The 21,467-nt window shown below is 38.6% G+C and overlaps 1 protein-coding gene across 2 annotated transcripts in view; it reads left to right on the top strand.

The window, feature by feature from the left end:
* LOC121961901 (phospholipid-transporting ATPase ABCA1) overlaps nucleotides 1-21,467 on the top strand; it is a 222,396-nt gene that overhangs the window by 71,828 nt on the left and 129,101 nt on the right. For both annotated transcript variants that reach the window (XM_088073211.1, XM_088073212.1), the window contains 6 exons: nucleotides 9-148; nucleotides 833-949; nucleotides 6,428-6,625; nucleotides 10,018-10,223; nucleotides 11,493-11,669; nucleotides 18,885-19,107. In XM_088073211.1, coding sequence (XP_087929337.1) covers nucleotides 9-148; nucleotides 833-949; nucleotides 6,428-6,625; nucleotides 10,018-10,223; nucleotides 11,493-11,669; nucleotides 18,885-19,107 — 1,061 coding nt within the window. The remainder of the gene's footprint in view (nucleotides 1-8; nucleotides 149-832; nucleotides 950-6,427; nucleotides 6,626-10,017; nucleotides 10,224-11,492; nucleotides 11,670-18,884; nucleotides 19,108-21,467) is intronic.

The raw sequence follows: 21,467 nt of genomic DNA on the forward strand, positions 1-21,467 counted from the left end.
CTCCATAGATGCTTTTTGTCAGACTCTTGTCGACTCCCTGGAGGGAACACCTGGTCTGCGCTACATTTGGAGCACATTCAAGCCGTTATTGAAAGGGAAGGTCCTCTACACACCTGATACACCCGCTGTTCGCCTCATGGTGAAAGAGGTAAGAAAGCTCTAACATATTTACATGCACACTGACTTTTCATGCACTTCAGAAGTGGCTGAATATCTAGCTCATATCGCTGTATGATATGAGAAAGTTTAGAGAGAGAGAAAACATTTTTTGGGGGTTTGTGGATATGTCTGAAGAAGCCTCCAGTGGGGGAGTGGATGTTGCACAAAGTTACCACCTGGGGTAGAAAATAAAAATAATACAATAGTTAGTCAGGAGGACTGTTCATAGAACGTGGTGGATGTTATGCATTTTCATGACATGACATTTCTCCAAGATATTAGCATCATTCTGATAACTGCATGAGCAAAACAAACAACAGGCAGGCAGTGAGGATTTTGCATTGAGAATACATAATGAGTATGAGCAAAAATGTGCCGACTTCACAGCGTGCGGCCCGGTGCTGGCGCAGGGGGCCCTTTTCACACCAGACATAGTCAGATTGTTTACAAGTCAATGTTCAGGGCTAAATAACCCCATTTACATTCATCACCATGGGGGGTGGCGGTGTTACAATGTGATGAGTTCCTCCAGGGATTAGCGGAAATGTGCAGATGTGGAGTTCTTTCATGTCTGGATTGGCTCAGGGCGAGGAGAAGAGGCTCAGTGGATATGCTTTCAGTCAGGGGAAGGTGAGATAACTATATTGTTAAATATTATTTTTCTTTGTTTCAGGCAAATGCCACATTCTACACTTTGGCTATACTTAAAGAGCTTGCTGATTCATGGGAGAAACTTGGGCCACGTGTCTGGGATTTCCTTCAAAGTAGCCCTCAAGTCAATGCATTACGGGTAAGCTAAGAAGCACTACAACAAAATAACCTGACTCACTGTTGCCAACATTTTTTTTTTTTTCATTATTTTTCTTTTTTAGGTTTTCAGAAAAGTTCAATATCTAGTTCCTTTTTTAAAAAAGTTACTTTTTGGGCATCTTTGCCTTGTAAATGATAGGACCGCTGTTTAGTTAATTTATTCAAATGAAACATGAAATATAAGGTCAGATTTCACCTACAGTGCTTTTGGCTTCAGTTGCATGGTTTCAAAAAACAATAGCGTAGCATAAAAACTAAACAGGCTGTCGTGAGGAAGGAAGGTAAGCACGTAATGTAAGCATGATACAGCACGATACAGCACGATACAACGATATCTATACATGACCCGCGATAATACGGTTGTGAATATGAATAATGAGGAAGTACTCAACGAGCTTTTCATTGGTTATTTCTCAAAGTGCACCGCTGATCTGTAAGTGGTTTATTTATTTGACGTGACAGGGCTCTATTTTAACTGAGGCAGTATGGACAGAGAATGTCTGATATAATGCAATGCGACACGATAGTCTGACTACTGTATCCAGTTAGGACACAGTGTTATCAGCGCACAGTCAAGGCAGAACTCATCATTTCAGTTCCTATATGACAGAAAAATCCAGAAATTACTCATTTGCTTCCCCACCCCCACCCCTACCCCTTAAAAAAAATAAATCACTTGGATGATTGATCAGTGACTCATTACACCTTTATTTCTTCACTTCTTCACTAAACCTCATTTACAATAGTCATAAAACAAGCTCAATCATGGTGTCAGAAAATGCCGCAACTATTTAATACATACATTTTGTGTGAGAAATATACATCAGCTTCTTTCAAGTCCTGGTATTTTTCTGTTAAATCAGTAAAAAATGAAATTGTGAGCCTTATATATACTGCAGGTGAGAATATACATGCCGTGTATATCAATTTGTTGCACCTTCTGTTAGATATGGAAACCGAGGGAGGAAAGTAATTATGGATAAGTGCAGGATAATTTTCATCCTGGCAGAAAGGATTATCTATAGAAGTAGAGGACATGGACTCTTCGCTGCCACTTCTCTCCCTCCCTCTTTCCTCTCTCTCTCTTTGCCTCTCGCTGTATTTCCTTGACACTGACATTACTCCAGTGTCACTCCAAATGAGCTTATAGGCAGCTGGAGGGAAGCAGACGTTGGGAGCTCCATATAGCCAGGGTATTCATTACCCTAGCCCTAACCTTTACACAAATGGGCCGGCAATCCTCCTTTGTCTTCATTTTCTCCCAGCCCGGCTCTCCCTCTCCCCACATCTCGCTGCGAAGCTGGTGGCTTTGGAGTTTTGTCATCTCCAGAGGTTCCTCAAGGTCGCAGACATGTTTTACAGTGATGCACCAATTACCATCCACAACACAACCACATTCGTGATAGAAGATCTAGAGTCTAGAGGTAGAGAGAAGGACATACTGCACAGAGATGGCTTGCAAAAAAAAAGTAGTTGAAATTATGTTTGACACAACTACCCATGGCTTTACATGATGTTTACACATTATAGCTGAAATTCTTATGATAGCTCTCGTGGTTGATTTGGCAACAACCGCAGTTGTTACCATAGTAACAACAAGTGAAGGTCCTTGAAAGCCAGTACCACGACTTCACTGGAAATAAAGTACAGGGCAGCCAAAGAGATTCACCTTGTTCAAATACAGAATCAATAAAGAATCTGGCTTTGTCCATCGTGCCATTAGCAATATGATTTCATGCTGCACTCGGTCCAAGTAGTCTTCCCCACAAAACAGCACGGAACAGTAAAGTCGGTTACCTTTCGGAGAAGTTGAAGAATGAATCTCTTGATTTAACGGCAAACGATGATTTGTTCCTCTTGTTCCATTGGCCTCTATAATAACTGTGCTACTGTCTCAGTGAACGATTGCAATTAGAGTAACAGTGGTGACAAATGCGCTGCTTAAATGATTTTAAGGCTCATATAAACCCTGTTTATGTATGAAAATAGATCCGTTTATTCAACTGTCACTACCCACATAATTCCATGCATCCTTCATGTTGGTATAGATATTTTCACTACATGGCAATAGAGGGCAGAGTCAAAAGTTTCTAACAACAACAAACATGGCAACTCTGGAGAAGGTCATAATGTACTTTTTAACAGAGGCGACATTGCAGACTGGAGAGGCCATTAAATACATTGCAAGATGCAGAAAGATAATTCTTTTAATTATTTTACGTATTTGTTCCGTTCTACCATTTTTTAAAAAAATGTCGCCCACAAGCAGCAACCTCCAGTGCTGAAAAATTAAGCCCTCACAGAAGTACCAAACACTTCAGTTTCTTAAATGGTAACTTGAGGCTGACTCCAAAACAGTAAATCCCCATAGCCGCCCATCTCAAAATGCCAAACTTCACAGCAGAAATAAATATGTTTACAGCCTGGTATAAAAAAACGGGTTTGGTCTCTATAGATGAATTTTTACATACCAGTTTACATTTTATTAAAGTGTGAAGTTGTGCATAATTGTAAGGCATGGCTTCTGAAGTGACAGGCTGTCTGCAAGACATTGCTACAGTCTATGAGTAAGAGCCACCCACTCATACATATGATCACTACTAGCCTCAACATCCAAGATGTGCGCCCCCCCAAAAGATTCAAGGATTTTCAGGATTCTTTAATGTCATTCAAGCCATGCCATACATGAAAAATTAAGTACTCAGGTCTGGGTGATCATCGAATAATAACATTATAAAAAATAAAACACTGGGTTATCAAATATTTAAATAAATGCATAAAAAGATAAATACATAAAGTGAGCTTTGAAGTATGTAAACCATAAAATCTTAAAAACTGAGAAGCATTTATCAAAGCGTCCTGAGAAATATAAAATGTAGAAAATAATATAGTACGTGATATTAGATATAATTACAATATCAAAATCACAATAAAAGTCCCTATTAAAGTAGCAGCAGTTCAGCATGAAAAAATTGTCAGTCTTAAAAAATAAATAAATAATACAGTTCTGAAACTGAACAAAGCAAAACAGTAAACAGTCAGGCTTTTATAAATACATTTTAAATAACACTAGTTACATGCATGGTTCCTCGAGTGTTTAAAGTAGCTTGAATCTAGTCTACAAATGGCAGACTTCACCACTAACAACAAAAACTAGGATAAAGAGAGGTAGTTACTGAATCTTACAGGACCTACAGTCTTTCCAGAATCAACCTTTATATTCTTAACATTAAATTCGATAGTTTTCAATTCAGCAAATGTCAAGATGTGTATAAATCATGTAACCTGTCACCTACATAAACATTTTAAAACATGGAAAAGATTTGATTGAGTTTTCATTTGCCATTTGCTGCAAGGATCTGACCTTTTATGGAGGCAAGCAAATACATTTCTCTTCCTCACTGGAGGATGCTCCTCTCATGACAAACACTTGACACATGCAGTTGTAGTCGGATGAAGATTTCAAATACTGAGCCGGTCGAACAGTCATGGTCAATTTGCCAGCAGCATTCTGCTACAACTATTTCAGAATGACTTACAGACTTGAAGATACGCACATTTCTGATTGGTCGTGTCCTTAATGTAGCACCCACTAAGATGGATGTACTGATTTTTTTAAAAGGTCACATGCGCCATAGAGATTTCTTAATTTGACACTTTGTCCCAAGGTTAAGCAGAATATCATCAGAAGTGTTGACACTGAAATGCCACTGAGCACACTGGCCAGAATATATCTGAATCTCAACACAGTATAGAGGCTCAACTCTCAGCTGACATGCCGCGCCCTTTCCTCCCCGAAAGTCAGACTCCACATGGTCCACCTATAAATGTGCATCATATACATTCAACAGCAGGAGTGAGTAGTTTGGAGGGTTTGTTTTGACCTAAAATGGTTGATTTATTTAAATAACTTATCTCAGTGGTGTCAGGTTCCTTTTCTCTGTGTGCATGACAGATAAATTATCCCTGTTCTGTTTAGTTTAAGTTTATGTGGTAACACTGTCATTACAAAAACAATGTCATATTAATAATTGGGCATTAATTTTACAGCAGATTGAAACTCTGAGCAAACTAGGTGGGAGTGAGGGGAATGGCTGTGGCTACTAAATAGAGGGCAACACATTAAAGCCAATAGCTGGGAGTAAAATCATCTTATTATGTGAGAGCTATTGTCTCAAGAGCTTAGATCAGTTTATTTCTGGCAACAAAAATACATATACCTATTCATGTATTGTACATGCAGTGTGTGGGGTGTAAGTACTTACAGCAAGGTTACATTTGCTCACAGATAAGCTTATCAATTTCAATAATTAATGTATTATTAGAACAATCGCAGCTTGATCCATGACCTGACTAAAAGAGGCTTCACATACATGTTTGTTATCATGTTAACAGCAGGCAGGCAGTTCAAGAGAAGGAGGATTAACATTTGCTTCTGTTTTTTGTGCACTTGTATTTTGTTTATTTGCTCTTAAGTATGTGTCCTTGTGTGTACTTTTAATATGCACTCATTTTCACGCTCAGGTCCTTAATGTGTGTTCATGTAATTGTGCACATGCTGTGTGTGTATTGTACATTCTTATTGCATGCTGTTTGTGAGCATTCTTGGCTAGGAGAATGGTTCCTAGAGCCTGAAGTACAACTGTACCATCTATCTTAGAGAAATATTTAGCTGCTGGAAAGATGGTGTTTTATAAAACTATGTCTGTGCAGTAGAAAGATGCAAATACTTAAGATTGTTTACGATTGATGCCTCATGAGCAGAGAAAAAGTGCTGTGGCATTTGCTTTTGTTCAAGAGGTAGAAAAGCTACAGCTACCAGAATGTACCTAAAGCTCCTGATTCACATGTTATCAGTCCTGCTTGGTTTTACCATTTTATCTCAGTTTTTCAGCCTTTGGTATTTACAGTAGAGGAGACAGTATGGCGCCCACTTCTTGTTCACAAAATCTCTACAGTTTGATTGGAGTGTTGTCTGAGATTGAGAGAATACAATACACTTCTACACTGTTTTGTTCATTGTGGCTGCAGCCATACAAAAAAATGTGGAAGTCCAGTCGGTTCTGTAGCTCCAGCAACAGCCCTAGAGCTAGAAAAAGTGACATCCGGATGAGGGCGAAGGATTTGGGCAGGGAGATACTGGTGCTGTCATAATAGAGGGAAGTTTACCACAGTTCATTTGCACATACTATACAATGCAAAGCTGTTTTGAAAATCTGAAAAGTATCCCATTAACTCTTCTAATTAATGGTGTAGAAGAAGGAATGACACTGCCACCAAACCACAAAGCTGACGTCCTGCTTTCCTTTATGAGGAAATGCTTAATGAGAAACTTGTAGTTTGAAACACCTTGGTCCTCATTCAGATTCCATTGCATTCATGCCACATTTATGCTAAACCCCTCAATAGCCACCAGAATAACTATAATTCAACCCAACTCCTTCCTTTTTGAAACCAGGCTTTGCTGGCAAATCCATGGTTTGCTGCTGCGCTTAACCAGCGCCTCAACGGCACAGGATGGACAGCCGAGCTACTGGCTAACTTCCTGTACAACGGGCCTCCTGAGGATCGTCCACCTGGCATGCCTCCCCGAGACTGGCGGGATGCTTACAACACCACCACTGAAATTCTGAAGCTTCTCTCTGACTTCCTTTCCGTATGTATTTGTTTTGTCTGTGTTTTTTCATGAAATGCATAGCACCTCACGAACCTGGCTTCCAGCTCACTCATGCACAGGAGGGTTGTGTGGCTTCTTTGGTAAAGTGAGTGAGTGATTTGAAAAGATGGGCTGGTCTCTGACATTTCAGGTTTTATAAAATATAATTCTCACCAGTGAGGAAATACATATTTTTTTTTCTGCCCTCCACTGTTTTAGGTTAGTTTCTCCCTTCTGTGTTATTTATCTGGTTCACCTTATATTACCTGTGTGATTTCTTTGGTTGGAGTTGGCCTTAAAACAAGTGCAGTATAACCTTTAAAGTGCTCAAACACAACTGTCTTTTGGTAAAAATAAGTTGTTAATTTCTAATGTATCAGCTCTCTTTTCTGGGTTGCTGGTATGCTAAAAACATGACCCAGATGAGCTCAGCCATGCCGAGGCAGTGCAGCCTCACACATTAAATATAGATTACAATTTATTTTACAGCGTCAGTGGTAATTTCCCATTCGGGTATGTAAACATTTGCAGTGTCAGCTATTCAATTACCACACATAACTTTAACTTACAAACTTCAGACAATGATCTAGCAAAAGTCCTGTATTGTTAACATGATTGCTGCACTTTAATTTACTCCTGTATCTTTTTGTTCACATCTGTGAGCAGAGTGCTTTGCATCTAAGACACAATGTGTCCATGCCAAGCACAGTGCATTATGTTTCTTAGTGCTTTAGCTGCTGTGTCTGTGCTCTGCAGCTGTTCAAACCAAAATCAAGACTTTTCCACGACATGTAGGTTTGTTTTTGGTTTTTTTGATCTTCTAAGTGCTATCAGCTTTTGTGTTTTTTGGAGAACAAGTGAAAAAGGCTTTGGTCTTTTATTCATTAAAGCTGAATGTCCTTAACTTAGCACACCGTGTCACACACACACACATTCACAAGAAGTTCTGTCACTACATCACTTCCATAATAATCATGAAAAAACATTGTTATGGGCTTGACTATGGTATATCTGTTATGGCATCACACGTCTCGAAGTAGGAACACACACACAAGGTTGACACTGACATATTGATCAGTGGCACAGTTTGCAGCAAAACCCTTCTTACTTTGTGTGTGATCAAACAACTGTGCAAAGCCCACCCTTCCTGTCAGTGTACCACACACACACACACACACACACACACACACACACACTGCCACACTGACATACACGCACACATGCTGCCACACTGACATACACACAATGTCAATCCACAGGCAGGGGCTGTGAGATGGCAGGTCGGGCCCTAGGGGTTTGCCATATATGGCCAATGAAATTCTGACATAATGCAATTTATTTCCTACCTTTACTTTGGTGTCCTCTTGTCTGGGTGAACACATCTATAGGGAAATAGAGAGCTTCTTTTAGTTTAGGGCTGTATAGTTTATGGTCAAGTGCAATAGCCATGAGGCAAATAAATGAATATAGGAATGCAAATTAGGCCCTCCATGAAACATTATATAATATTTACTGCTGGTTAGAAAATGAAGATGAAAAAAGTTTATCATACAGACATAATGCACAACAATCCCTCTTTATAGCTAAATTATTTCTTTAGCATGCATGGATAAAAATGTACTGTATCTGTGACTGCACAATATTTTACACTTGATATCTTTTTGATAGTATGTGCTCACAAATGAGTAATTTGTATCTTTGAAATCATAATCTGTCCTAGCAAATTATTAACTCAAGATCAACCCTCAACAGTCTTTGGTCATTTAAAAATTGTCGTGGCTTCTCACATTGGTGACACCGCCAGTGAAAACACTGAAGAATCAGGCTGCATCTCTCTAATAGCACAGGCCCAAATTAGGGCCACAAATTGCTGCTGCCCTACTTCATTTATTAATTGCCCCACAATTCAATAAGAACAGTGTCCAAATGATGGAATTTATGGAAAATGAATAAGAATAGCAATAGTCATGTAAACTGCAGGTCATTATAAAGGTGTTCATATCAGCAGTGCCATTGCATCACCTAATAATCCTGGGAACAACACTTCATTACTAATTTCAGGTGACACTTGTGTGTTTCTTATAGTGTTACCATACTGCAGTTAAGCAATTCTTTGCCTAAGAATTGAGGACACTTGAATAATTTCTTCTGTAAGGACGAATCTATGTTCTGTTTGAGCTATTACTGATTAACTTTTCAACTTGAGCAGATAAAGTTGATTTGTCATGTGTGTAGTAAATCATCAGTAATCACCACACTGTTGCCACACTATTAAACAGTGAAAACAGATATATTTTGAAAAGGCTTGCAAGAGTTTTGCAATTACCCAGCTGGCACCGGATGTCAATATGACATCTGAAAGATGTTGGACTCTTAAGATAAAACTTTTTGGTTGGAATGAACATGAGGTTGACAATCTTTTAAATGTCTAACATTAGAATTTAATTTGGGGATTTCAGGACATTTTTAGGAATTTAAGATGTTTCTAGGGTCTTAGGACTTTCCAGGAGTGTAGGACATTTCGAGGACTTTAGGAGGTTCCTAGGCTTGTAGGAAAAATTTCTAGGATTTTTAGAACATTTATAGGATTTTAGGACACTGCTGGGATTTTTGGAAATATTAGGATTTTAGGACATTTCCAGGATTGTAGGGTGCTTCTGGGATTTTTGGACATTAAGGGCTTAGCTAGGACCTCTGTCAGGGAAATTCTCCACTGACACTTTTTTTTGATAAACAAGCTTTATTTTTATGCACTCTGGTGCTTTTTGTAAATTAGAAGTACAAAGACAGTCCCCACTGTGAATCTGTTTATTGTTATTGTATTTAAGTTGAGTATCACTGATACAGATTTCATGTATTTTACTCAGCACTTGTCCAAACTTTGGGCTCATATAACCATTTCACTGTAGTGATATCCTCACTAGCTTGTACAGAACAAATGCTGTTGCTATGATTTTGTTTTGTTTGCCACCATAGCTTGATATAGAATACAGACTAGAGAATCCTGGGGGAGAAATGATAAAACTATTGCAGCACTGAGATGTGTGGACAGCTGTCAGGTGTGACTGCCTCCCAGGATGGCTAGCTCATTATCGTTCCATGAAACAGGGGGACAAGGCTACAGAACTGGGAGTGCTAGCGAGGCTGTATCTCATTTGCTTGTCTCTGCTGAAGCCCAAAACATTTCCCACCCCCTGGCAGCTCCAGATAATTTGGAACGACACTGTGCGGTTTAGTCAATAGCTGAGTGATACTTTTCGCTAAATATCCATCTGCCATTCTGTCAGCGAGTTCATGCATGCCCCTGTTTTGTGGATACTAAAGATTCAGATAAAACATGACTATAGAAAAGTAACTCTTTTTTTTTGTGATACCTCTGTGTTTGTTGACAGTGTTTAGAATTGAATAAGTTCGAGGCAGCCTCCACTGAAAGCCACCTTGTGAGCAAAGCACTGGAGCTTCTGGAGAATGATACGTACTGGGCCGGTGTCGTCTTTGAAAACCTCGAGCCAAACTCCAGCGACCTCCCTCCCTATGTCAAATACAAAATTCGCATGGACATCGATGAGGTAGAGCGTACCAACAAAGTGAAAGACAGGTATGTGACACAGCTTATGCCTCTCTTTTTAATACATATATGGAACGCCTGTCACACCTATTGAAATACATTTTCTTACTGAAAACTAGAGCCTTTTTTTTTCTTTTTGACTTTCCTATGTAACATATAGCTTTTGTGAAATGCATACTTAACAGGAAATGTCAGCTACTGTAGCAACAGTATCGCCAGCAACAATGAAAGTGAAAGCCAACATGTTTACAATGATAATTGGTTTTCAATCGACCAATCTCTGTAAGTAAAATATAAAAATCTATGAGTCTATACACTGTTTTTTAGGAAAGTCCTGCACAGTATACCTTTAATGAATAATATGACATTTCTGAAAATGTACCTGTTTTCTTTCTTGCTGAGAGATACACAGATTCTCATTCAAATTTGGACGTTGAAATGAACGATTTTGTGAACTTGATATCTCGCGAATGCTTAGAGGGAATTTTCTCAAATTTGGCACGAATATCCACGCAGATTCAACAATGAAGTGATTCGATTTTGGTCATCATAGGTGAAGGGCAAGGTCAATGTGACCTCGCCTGTCTTTTTCTTGTGAAGACAATATCTCAATAATACCCTGAGAGCATTTTTTTCTCTCAAATTTGGCACAAATGCCCACCTGGACTCAACAATGAACTGATTGTAATTAGGTGGTCAAAGGTCAAGGTCAAGGTCACTGTGACTTTGCATCCATCTCATTTCTAAGTGTGATATCTCAAGAAGATCTTGAGGGAATTCCCTCAAATTCTAGTTTCTTTTTTAAACCAGTGGACGCAGCTAGGCTAGCCATAGTTATATCAACTAACAGTCCTTTCTCTAGCTTGAAGGCTAGCTCTTTCCAAGGGTAAAGAAATTGCCAGCCAGCACTATTAAGCTTTGGACAGAGTCAAGCTAGCTGTCTTCACGTCTAATTTTCACTTTTCATACTAAGCTCCCCTGCTGGCCTTAGTTTATTTTTTACCGACTAACATAAGAGTGGTATCTTTCTTCTCCTCTTACTCTCTGCAAGAGAGCTGAAAAAGCATTCCCAAAATGTCAAAGTAGTCCTTTAAACCCAAAGATGAAGAACATGCTGGATTTTTATTGTGCGTTCTATTAACTGAAAGATCAGCTCTTTTTTTTTTCTTTCAAAGTTTACTGTGCAAAAATATGACCTCTATAAACAGTCATGATACACCGACAGTATTTCTGACTATCCCGGTCGTAGTTTACCTGCCCTTTTTTAAGACAGATCACTGTGTGTCTGCTTTTAATAAGGTTATGGTCTCCCGGGGCCCGAGACAACCCCTTTAACGACCTGCGCTATATCTGGGGAGGCTTCGCCTACCTGCAGGATATGATGGACCACGGCATTATACGAGTGCAGACGTCAAAGACTCAACCCCTCGGTGTTTTTGCCCAGCAAATGCCATACCCTTGCTACGTGGATGACGTGTGAGTACAAAAGCTTTTATCTGTCAGCCTTGTGATTAGAGGAAGAGGGAGGAGGTATTACAGCAATAAAATTCTGCTCACTCTCAGGAGTTGCCACTCACTGCCAGCGCGTAGTTGAGTTATGGTCTTATCAGTCACTTAGGGTTGTGGCTGTGGAGGCTTCAAGATGCTTCTCCTTATTTGTCTAACTTACCCTTTCTTTAATATCTGTTGCTCTTCTGCTAGTGTTTTATGCTATCTCAGAGATGAGGGGGCAAAGGCAGGGAACTCTGCTGATAATGTCAGAGTTAAAAGTCAGTAATAAAGCTGTAACATCCCTGAGGAGACATTTAATCATGAATTGAGGGTCAGCAAGGGAAAATAAATGAATGAAGGCAGCAGGAGGGAATGAGTGGGCCAAAACTATTGATTTTTGTCAAACCACAGGAAATTCCTAAATAGTTGATGGATGCTGAATTATTTAAGCAGCCACCATGGGTCCCTTCCTTGTATTTCCGAGGCATTTCACTCTCAACAAAGCGAGCACACCACGTCTCACATAGCTCCAACATGTGCAAAGATTGATAACAGGCCCCCATCTGTGTTCTGTATGTATGCATTGATATCACCGGCTTCTATCATGTTAGATCAGTCACCTAGGGACAGAAATGATGCGGTATCACTCTTAATCTTCCACAGCCAAGATTTCCTCCGAGTCTTGGAAATTACTCCCATCCACACAGCATTATGATCTCCATTAATAAAGCAAAAGCCCAGTGATGCCATCAAGAGAAGAGATAATTACCAGGGAGATTTAAGTCCAACAACACAATATGCCCATTTCAGTAGACACAAAATACTCCCCCCACCATTGAAAAACACAGTTCCAGATATTAGGGATTTAATTTGAAAATATTATGTGTTTTGGATAACATGGAATTTATAGATAAGCAAGCATCAGTGGGTGTTTGTATGAACACGTTTAAAGAAGCCAAAGCAAGAGGAAGCATTGAAATTATGACTTCATATTGAAGATGTATTGGGATTGCCACTGTCTACACGTTTTGAAAAATGATGCCCTATTCTGCATCGCGTTTGCCTTGGAGACATGGGAAACATCAGTTTCTGAAAACCATATTGAAAGTAATGGCTTTATTGATGTTTCATCATTAGGGTGTTTCTATTGGTGCTTTATTAAGTGCTTTGCTTCTGATTTATATTCGCATTGTGGCTTTAAGATTAAATGCAGCTCCTCTCCTTTGCATTTTATTTTGTAGCTGATTTAGTAAACTTGTTTTAAGAAACATATTTCATATTTGTTTTAACTGCCTAAGTGGGTGCACTTGCTTTGACATGTTAAGCAATAGGATAGTTTAAGGAGTACTAATTGGAGAAATGTTGAACTAAATCTTGCGCCGAGTGGAGATGTTCATCTGAGAGGAAATTTGACATTTTGAATCTACTGAAGCGTAAAATCATCCCCCCTATACATTTGGAGGCAGACAAACTGCAGCTGGAAGATAACTGACATCCCCACTGTTGCTTTTCTTGTCCATTTTCCTACTGTACCTGTTTATTCCACTACAACTGCAAAATCCTAACGTCGGATTCCTCCATTTTCTAGTACTGCACAACACTCTCAGATGAATATGGAGCATTACTGATCTGTTTTCTAATAAAAAGCACCGATTTCTTTGCATCGTCATTTGCAGCTCATTGTTGTGATAATGATCTGAAATTAGACAGTCATGGTACAGCTTATTTGCTAATGCCAGTCCCATTGCCTCTGCTTCATCTTCCTCACACAAAGGATTAATAATTACGGAAGATAAATTGGAGCCATAAAACACTGCAATACCCTCGCTCCCTCCACCATTTACTCTTTCGCCTGCCTAGCCATTTGGGCATTTCTATAAATTATTAACACTTGAAAACTGCTATTTCATTCATAAATAATTGAGAGTGAAATCACACAAAGGGAAGATGCGCTACAACACAGAGAGGCATGATGGGGAAGAACCTTGGTGGTAATTATTTTCATCTCAATTTGTGTACTGTTGCCCGCCTAAAGGAAGGAAAGAACATTGTGCATTCAGATGAACATGTTTGCAGTCTGCTGTAACTGTGCCTCATTTCAGAAAAGAATATTCAGTTGCTTTAAGATGCGCTTTTCAGAATTTAAAAGTGGTCTCAACTGTGACCTATGGGATGAATAATACACATGTATATGCATCAATTTAAAGAAAATACCCCATTGGCCACATAAAAAAAATTGTTTGGTTAATTTTTTGTGGACAGGAGAAGGACTTTATAAAATTGCTTTTACACTTCAAGGCTTCAAGACTTATTAAAATATACACTTTTATTTAACATAAAATACAATACCTACAAAAAGTAGGTCAGTGTTGGGGAAAAAGAAGCCTCAGCGCCATAAGTCACACCCTGCTGGATGTCTGAAAAAGCACTTGACAGAAGAAGTCGTGCTTGGAGGAAATTGGTAATTATTAATGTCCATATTGTTAGTTAAAGTTCCAGTGTGTCAGATTTAGGGGATTTATTGGAAGAATTTGATTAAACTGAGCATCTTTTCTTTTATGTATTATCACCTGAAAATAAGAATTGTCATGATTTTATTACGTTAGAATGTGTAGTTTACATCTGTATGGGGAGTGGGTCTGCCATGTTGCATCACTGTGTTGTTTCTAGAGTGGCCAAGAGCAGACAAACCAAACACTGGCTCTAGACTTAGCCATTTATGTTTTGGCATTTTAACATAGGCCACCGTGGTGGTTAACTGCTGAAGCAACAAACACTAATAGCTGTTGCCATGTTACAAAAAAGTTAAGTTCAGCTATTCAAGTTATAATAGAAAGCTTAAAAGCCTATTAAAAACACACACCATTTGATTGAATATATGCCACTTACGATCCTGTCCCGGGATCATGGACAGTCTGTTCCCATCCATCGTGTACTTTTACTTTGTTTATACTTCAGATCATTCCTGTTATCCTTCGCGAACATGAAAAGGTTTCTCATTTCCTAAAAAAAAAGTTTAAGTGGGATTCACATTATAGCTATCTTAGTACAATTCATACGCTTTCAAAAGACAATTAACTAAAAACAGAATGCGCAGTTTCGTCTACATGCAATATATAACACATTTTAATAAAATACAGCTAGAACTGATCAATTTTTTGAAGTTGGGGGTAAATGGCAGTCATTTAGTTGATAGTTTTATAATTTAGGTTTGAGTACATCATTTAGATTTTGCACAACAGAAAGTGTTTTGACTGAAGCTCAGGAAACTGTTGCCAACTACACAATTAGTTTCTGTGAGAAGACCGTGTCATCACTTTCTTTTTATCTTTTCTCTATTCCTTTCAGTCTCACAAAAACAAGATTTTTCCTTCACTGATAAACTTCAGCTTGTGAGGCAGTATTATCTGCACTGACCTCAACACTCATCAACATTCCTAACATCAGACCTGCCTTTGAAATATTATCGCTTTCCTCATTTTCTCCCCGCTGCTTTTGATTGTAATGCACCCGATGAACTACAACCAATCTGGGCCACTTCAACCACAGCTGACCCTGCTGGCATTTCAAATTTGAGATAACCAAACAATATTTGCTCCCACTGTCTTCGTATTCACTTTGGGCCTGAGATGACGTTTTGGGATAAAGCTTGACCCTTGTGGGGCCTGATAACACATAAACTGGGCCTTTATCAGCAGCCTCTGTGCCATTGCACGTGTTTGGATACTGAGGGCTGTGCTCCCCATCAATAGGTCTTTCACATTCACATGAGCATGATGTGAGATCTAAGGCTGCTTTCAGCAACACCCAACATAGGGCCGCAATCGATGTGAGGACTATTCAACTCAAGGATGTGAGAGGAATTATCTTTTGTCCATCTACAGTAGCTAATTGACCTAATTTGTCCACTGTTAGCTCATAGAGTGGGTGAAATAATTGAGCATATTCTGGACATCTGAGGCTCATAGCAAGTAAAATCAGCTGTTGATGTTTTATGCGTCTCTGCTCTGTGCAGAAGTGACATGCTGTATTAATAAGATCAGAAACTATTCCCTGCATGACTCCTCACGTGTGAAAGACCATGGCAGAAAAACGTCTCATAAAGTGCTATATTTCTTGCTTTCCAGATACCGTTTATCCATGCTATAGGAGAATAATTGAGAACAGAAAAATGTTCAGTATAGACTGTACATTGATTTATTTTAGTTGTATTCATAGCAGAATGCCCAGATACTGCATTTAATAGATGCTAAATGGATGCTAAGTGGTCAAAACGCAAAGTGAAAGTGTTAGCAATCAACATGTTGATTAGTGTAGCAAAGTGCACAGTAGAGCTGTGCATTAATGGGTTTGTTTATTGATTTGTTTGATCCAGGATGACATTTTTCAAGACCTCACATTTAATGACGTAAAATGGGCCTAATGGTGGATGCTGTAGTATACATATACCATAAAAGCACATACAATTCTGTTGCTTTTGTTGTTTGTAAAAGGTTAAAGAATTAAAATGCATATAAAATTGTGCCTGTCATTAAGTGTCAGACAAAACTTTCATGCCCAATTTAATCTCTCACTTGACCCCACTTTGATATAACTGTGAGCAAATAATGTTCTCACTTTCGTAATATGCAGTTATTAATATTTATAGAATTATTCAAGATGTATTCAGCCAGGAATAATGAAAGCAGTGCATCACTATCAATGGCTTTTCCTAAATGTAAGGCTTGATATGAATTTTAAATTTGTATAATAATCGTTAAACTCTAACTGTTTCACAAAACTTTGCTTCATTGGTTGTTCGGGGGTATATACCTTGTTTTATAGATGTGATCTTGCTGTAAAAAAAAAAAAAGATAAAAAAACCCAAAACACAACATATGGCTTCCTAAGCACTCGTTATGCCATAGCCGTATGCACATTTTTCCTTAAGCAATAATTTGTACCAGCATTGAGATAATACACATTGAATAATAAAGTCTGTTCCCTTCAATGAATCGCTCATTCCCAGCCAGCCAAGTATATTTGCTCAAAATGAGACGGGAAGCTTTTTTTACGCCAACCTCTGGGGAGGCTGTGCTCTACTATCTCTCGATTTACTGAGAAATCAGTCTTCTAGCTTCCCTAAATTTAGGTCAGGCTGCCAATGTAACTGGAGCCCCATAACACAGACCTGCCGGGAGTTCTATTACTTAAGCACCCTTGATCGATCAGCAAATGTATAATTCAAGAGCATCTGGTGGCAAGGTTGTCAGTGTCAGACACGGTGTGCATGACTGATCTCTCCCCCTCCAGTGCTAGAAGTCACAGAAGGAGTTAACTCACACAGGCTGTCAGCTGTTAAAGAGACGTTACGCTGGAATCAGGAGGAGATAATACCAGAATTAGTATTCAACCTGATTCCTTTGCTACTTGCAGCTGCTTACCTCCTTAGAAAAGGTGCTAATGTATGAGTTAGCTTTATTTGTTGAAGTGTATTGATTTCAAGCTCTTTAAGTTTGAATTTCCAGCCTCTAAGAGGCAATTTTATTTATGTAATCTTGTAACAGATATTGCTTTGCAGTCGCTCTGGGTCTGAACTTTTAGAAACTCAGTGTCAACCAATCCTTTCTTGCTGCTTATCAAGGCCTCGTTTGAAAGTGATCCACCCCACGAGGGCAGAGGAAGTGTCCTCGAAAACAAGCCTGTCTCACTCTCATTCAAGTTCTCATATAACTGAACTTCCTCTCAGGTCTCAGTGGCACTAACTTAATCTCTTTGATGTGTTTGCAAGACCGTCGAATCCTTTCATCATCAGTTGATTTATCGACAAAAGTCTTTCTGAACAATATGAAACTTAAAATGAATGTACTTGTAGAAATATGGTATTGCCTGGGTCCTGTTAAGTTATCCACTTAAATGAAAGCTTTCTCAGTTAATTGAAAGATTTGTTTGAAAGAAAATATGTGTAAAAAAGTAATTTAAAAAATAAGAGAAATAAGCAACTTACCTTCTGAAAAAAAGCATGCATGCAGGACTAACTAGCAATTAGGAAATGTGATGATGTGTGAGTGAACTCTCTCACTTGGCAGGGATTCAATAAGGCCTTTAAAAATAACTTTACCAGATTTGAAGGAGAAATTAATTTCATGAAAATGTGCTGCAAGTGCGCTTTGATGAATTGTTTTTGTTAAATAGCTTCAGAGAGCGTCATTCTACCAATTACTGCACATCCACTTCCGTACATCCGTGCTGAACAGAGCTTTGCTTGCATTATATCACCTGTATTTATGGACTGCAAGCATAAGTGATATTTGAAATCTATACTTTGTCAAAATCTATTTGATATCTCTCCTTCGCTGTCTAATAAAGCAAAGGAAGCACTTTGTTCTATTGGCAGCGGAGAAGATATTGACATGGCATTTTGGTGGCATTATGAAGCCAGTTTAATATCGCCTTATTGTGTTGTAACAGCATCAAATCATACATCATCTCTGGCATGAGGTGCAACACTAAATGGCTTGATTGAGCTGATGCACCAGGTTTATGAAGGTTAGCTCAGTGTGAAAATAAAAACGCCTCAGTGGCATTGAGTCCATGAATATAACTCAGATTGTCTTGATTGTCCCGCATGCTGATAACACTCTCAGTGTCTGCAAAATAGTTTCCTTTTCCTTGTATTTAACTAGAACAAGTGCAGGTTTGGATTGAAAAAAAAAAAAAAAACAACCTTCAAAACAGAGTGTGCACGTAAAAATCTGATTCTCTTTTGTTAGATGTCATTGAGGTCATCATCTTTATTTTCAATTAATCTTTTCTTTTAAATGTCAGAAAATATTAGAATAATGCTCACCACACTCTTCCAAAGCCCAAGGTGATGTCAGTAATTTGTTTTGTTTGACCCACAGTAAAAAACCCAAAGATTTCAATTATCTATCACATAATGCCTACCGTACACTAGAAGACTTTTAAGAGACTTTTTTGCAAACTCTCAAATATATATATATATATATAATATACAGTTTTAATTTGTAGTCATAGACAATGAGATTTTTGCAAAGACTTGGGATCTTGCAGTGTTACTTTTTTGCAAAAGTACAGGGCAGACTTAAAGACCTGTCGTGCAGTGTTGCCTCCACATCAAAGGCAACTTCGGTTTTATACACTTGCTCCCTTTATCAGTGGGCAATCCTGACCTTTTTGATTGCTTTCTTTTACAACCAGCTTCATCCAGAGTATTGGAGGCATCTTCCCCATGTTCCTGGTTCTGGCCTTCGTGTACAGTGTGTGCATGACCATCAAAAGCCTCGTTCTTGAGAAGGAACTCCGGCTTAAGGAGGTGCTACGTGTTGTTGGCATTCAAAACGGTGCCCTTTGGTGTGCAAGGTTCACAGAAAACATTATTCTGCTTGCGGTTCCCTGCGCGCTCCTTAGTGTCATGGTTAAGGTCAGTAGAAAAGAGTCGCTCAGTGCAAAAGTATCAAAACACAAAGCATACAGTATAAACTCTAGGCTTTTCAGTCACACATTGAATGTCCTTGAAAAATTAGTGCCACTAATTTAGCATAGAAAGTAGGGCTTACAGAGTCTACTAATTTCCATCAATTCTTGTGTTTCAGAGAATTGTAGCGTCCTCGATGTGGGCTGCATCCCTCTGCATAGAATAATTTGCATTTAAGCAATAGCTGTAGCTGTAATTTTAACCAAAAACAACAGAACAGAGAAAATAAACATCTGACCGAATGCATTCAGCCAAATAATCTGCTCCTCTCACAGGTGATTCAGGTCAGAGGATTGTTGGTGCTTTGTGTTTTGGTGTTTTTGCTGTAATAAATCATAATCAAATCAATGAGCTCAGAATCAAATCATTATCCACGATTCTTCAAATCAGCCTCCTCGGTCTCAGTAATTGAGCATGCAACCAAAACTGCAATTTAGTCAAATTAAAATCAAGGCAGCAGCATTGGCCCTTTTATTTCCTGTAATTGCATCACCTCCTCTTCTATGCCTAATACGTAAGGAATGCTTCCGTTATGTAATTTGAGAAATGAATGATTGGTACTGTATATTTCCATGATTGCAATGAAAATTTATTATATTTGGCCACAAGGACACTGCACTATGTTACATTTTGTCAAATAGAACTTGCAGGGTAATAACCGTAAGTGGGAGGAATAGTGGTTCAACCAAAGACCTCGAGTTCAGAGAGGAGACTAAACTACCTCTGCAGCCCTGGAGTTCATATTTTTCAGCTCTTGATTTGAATGAAAAAGTGAGATAAATTAACCGTTGGGTTATGTGAGACACATATAGCCAAAGAAGATTAATATGTGGCTTTTTTTCTCCCTGTGCTGACTAAAACAAAAGTTAACCCCTTTAGAAGTAATCTGAGACGACTCGTCAAAGAACCGTGTTAAGATTTATTGTATCGGGTATCACTGGCTTTTGAGCTCATGCATAATGTACACAGGTTTGAGCAGTATATGAGAGAACAATACTAAAGACAACCACAGCCTATCTCAGCATCATCACGCTCATGATGTATAATGCAGTGCAAGTACAATCATCTAATGGGTCCAACATCATCAATCACAGGGGAAAAGTTTGGAACAAAATGCAAAACGGAGTTGGTGTTACTCCCAGAAAAGAGTTATGTGCAGTTTGTGTTTTTCTTATTTAGAAAATGTCTACATACTGGAGATACCTTATCGGCTGCAAATGTGTTTTTAGGTGTTTATATACTTCTGTTAAATCAGTAATTGAGTGGGATGTAATGGACTTGCTTATCTATTTGAAGGATCAATGGTGAAAGATGCACAAAGCCCAGTTATCACAAAACGGAGGTCCTTTGTGCCTCAGGTGACATACCATGTAACAGCATTATTATTGCTCTCCTCTAGATCGAGCACATCCTTCAACGACTCCTTGTGTTGTAGTCGTCGCTAATGAAATAAAAGAAAGAATGGTTATTTCAGATCAGCCTAATCAATTTTTGCAGTTTAATTGGGAAATGTGGCTGGTAAATAAAAACTGATATTTGAACAGCTGGGTGAAATGTAATTTCCCATCAGCCTAATGTGTTTGCGAGCTATCAACAATTTGTAAACATTAATAACAATAAATTGAGTTAGTTGAGTGCCTTGGAGGAGCGACGGCAAACACGATGTGTATTCAGATCACAGGCCCGTTCTAAATGATAATTTCACAGCCATTTTCAGCACATTAATAATAATAGCAAATCAAATGGTAATTATCATAAGGCTGTATCTGGATTAGGTGTGAGAACAACTGGTTTTGTCATCTGCACCTGAGTCCTCTGTCATTTTACACTTGTTTTCTCTTCCATTATGGAGGAGCTAATGCATTTATTATTTGGCATCCAGACTGATCTATTTGCACTTCTCCCCACACTTTGCTCCAGTCTCCATCCAGCTGAATCTTGCATTTTGTTTTTTTTAATGAAAACTAACACTGATCGGTGATGATCGATACACGTTTCTTTTCCAAAACAGTGTGTCCTTGTTTTGACAACCACCTTCCAAATGCTTTGTCATGTTTGCACTTCGTCATTAAAATTTGATTAATTTGTTGTGCACAACAACCCTGAGCGCTGAGTAAAGAATGTAGATTAGAACATCCGAGACCACCGTCACAGTCTGGGGACAGCTATTGACATCTCATCAATCACTCATGCACACAAGAATGAAATAAATTAATACAATTAAAAATTATTGATCCAGAAATGTAAAGTAGTGGATCATTGCATTTACCTTTAGTATTAAAGTCAAGTTTTTAAGAACTTGTATT

Source organism: Plectropomus leopardus, chromosome 23 (assembly GCF_026936395.1).
Source record: "Plectropomus leopardus strain MGB_pleo_1.0 chromosome 23, ASM2693639v1, whole genome shotgun sequence".
In the NCBI taxonomy this organism is placed as follows: domain Eukaryota; kingdom Metazoa; phylum Chordata; class Actinopteri; order Perciformes; family Serranidae; genus Plectropomus; species Plectropomus leopardus.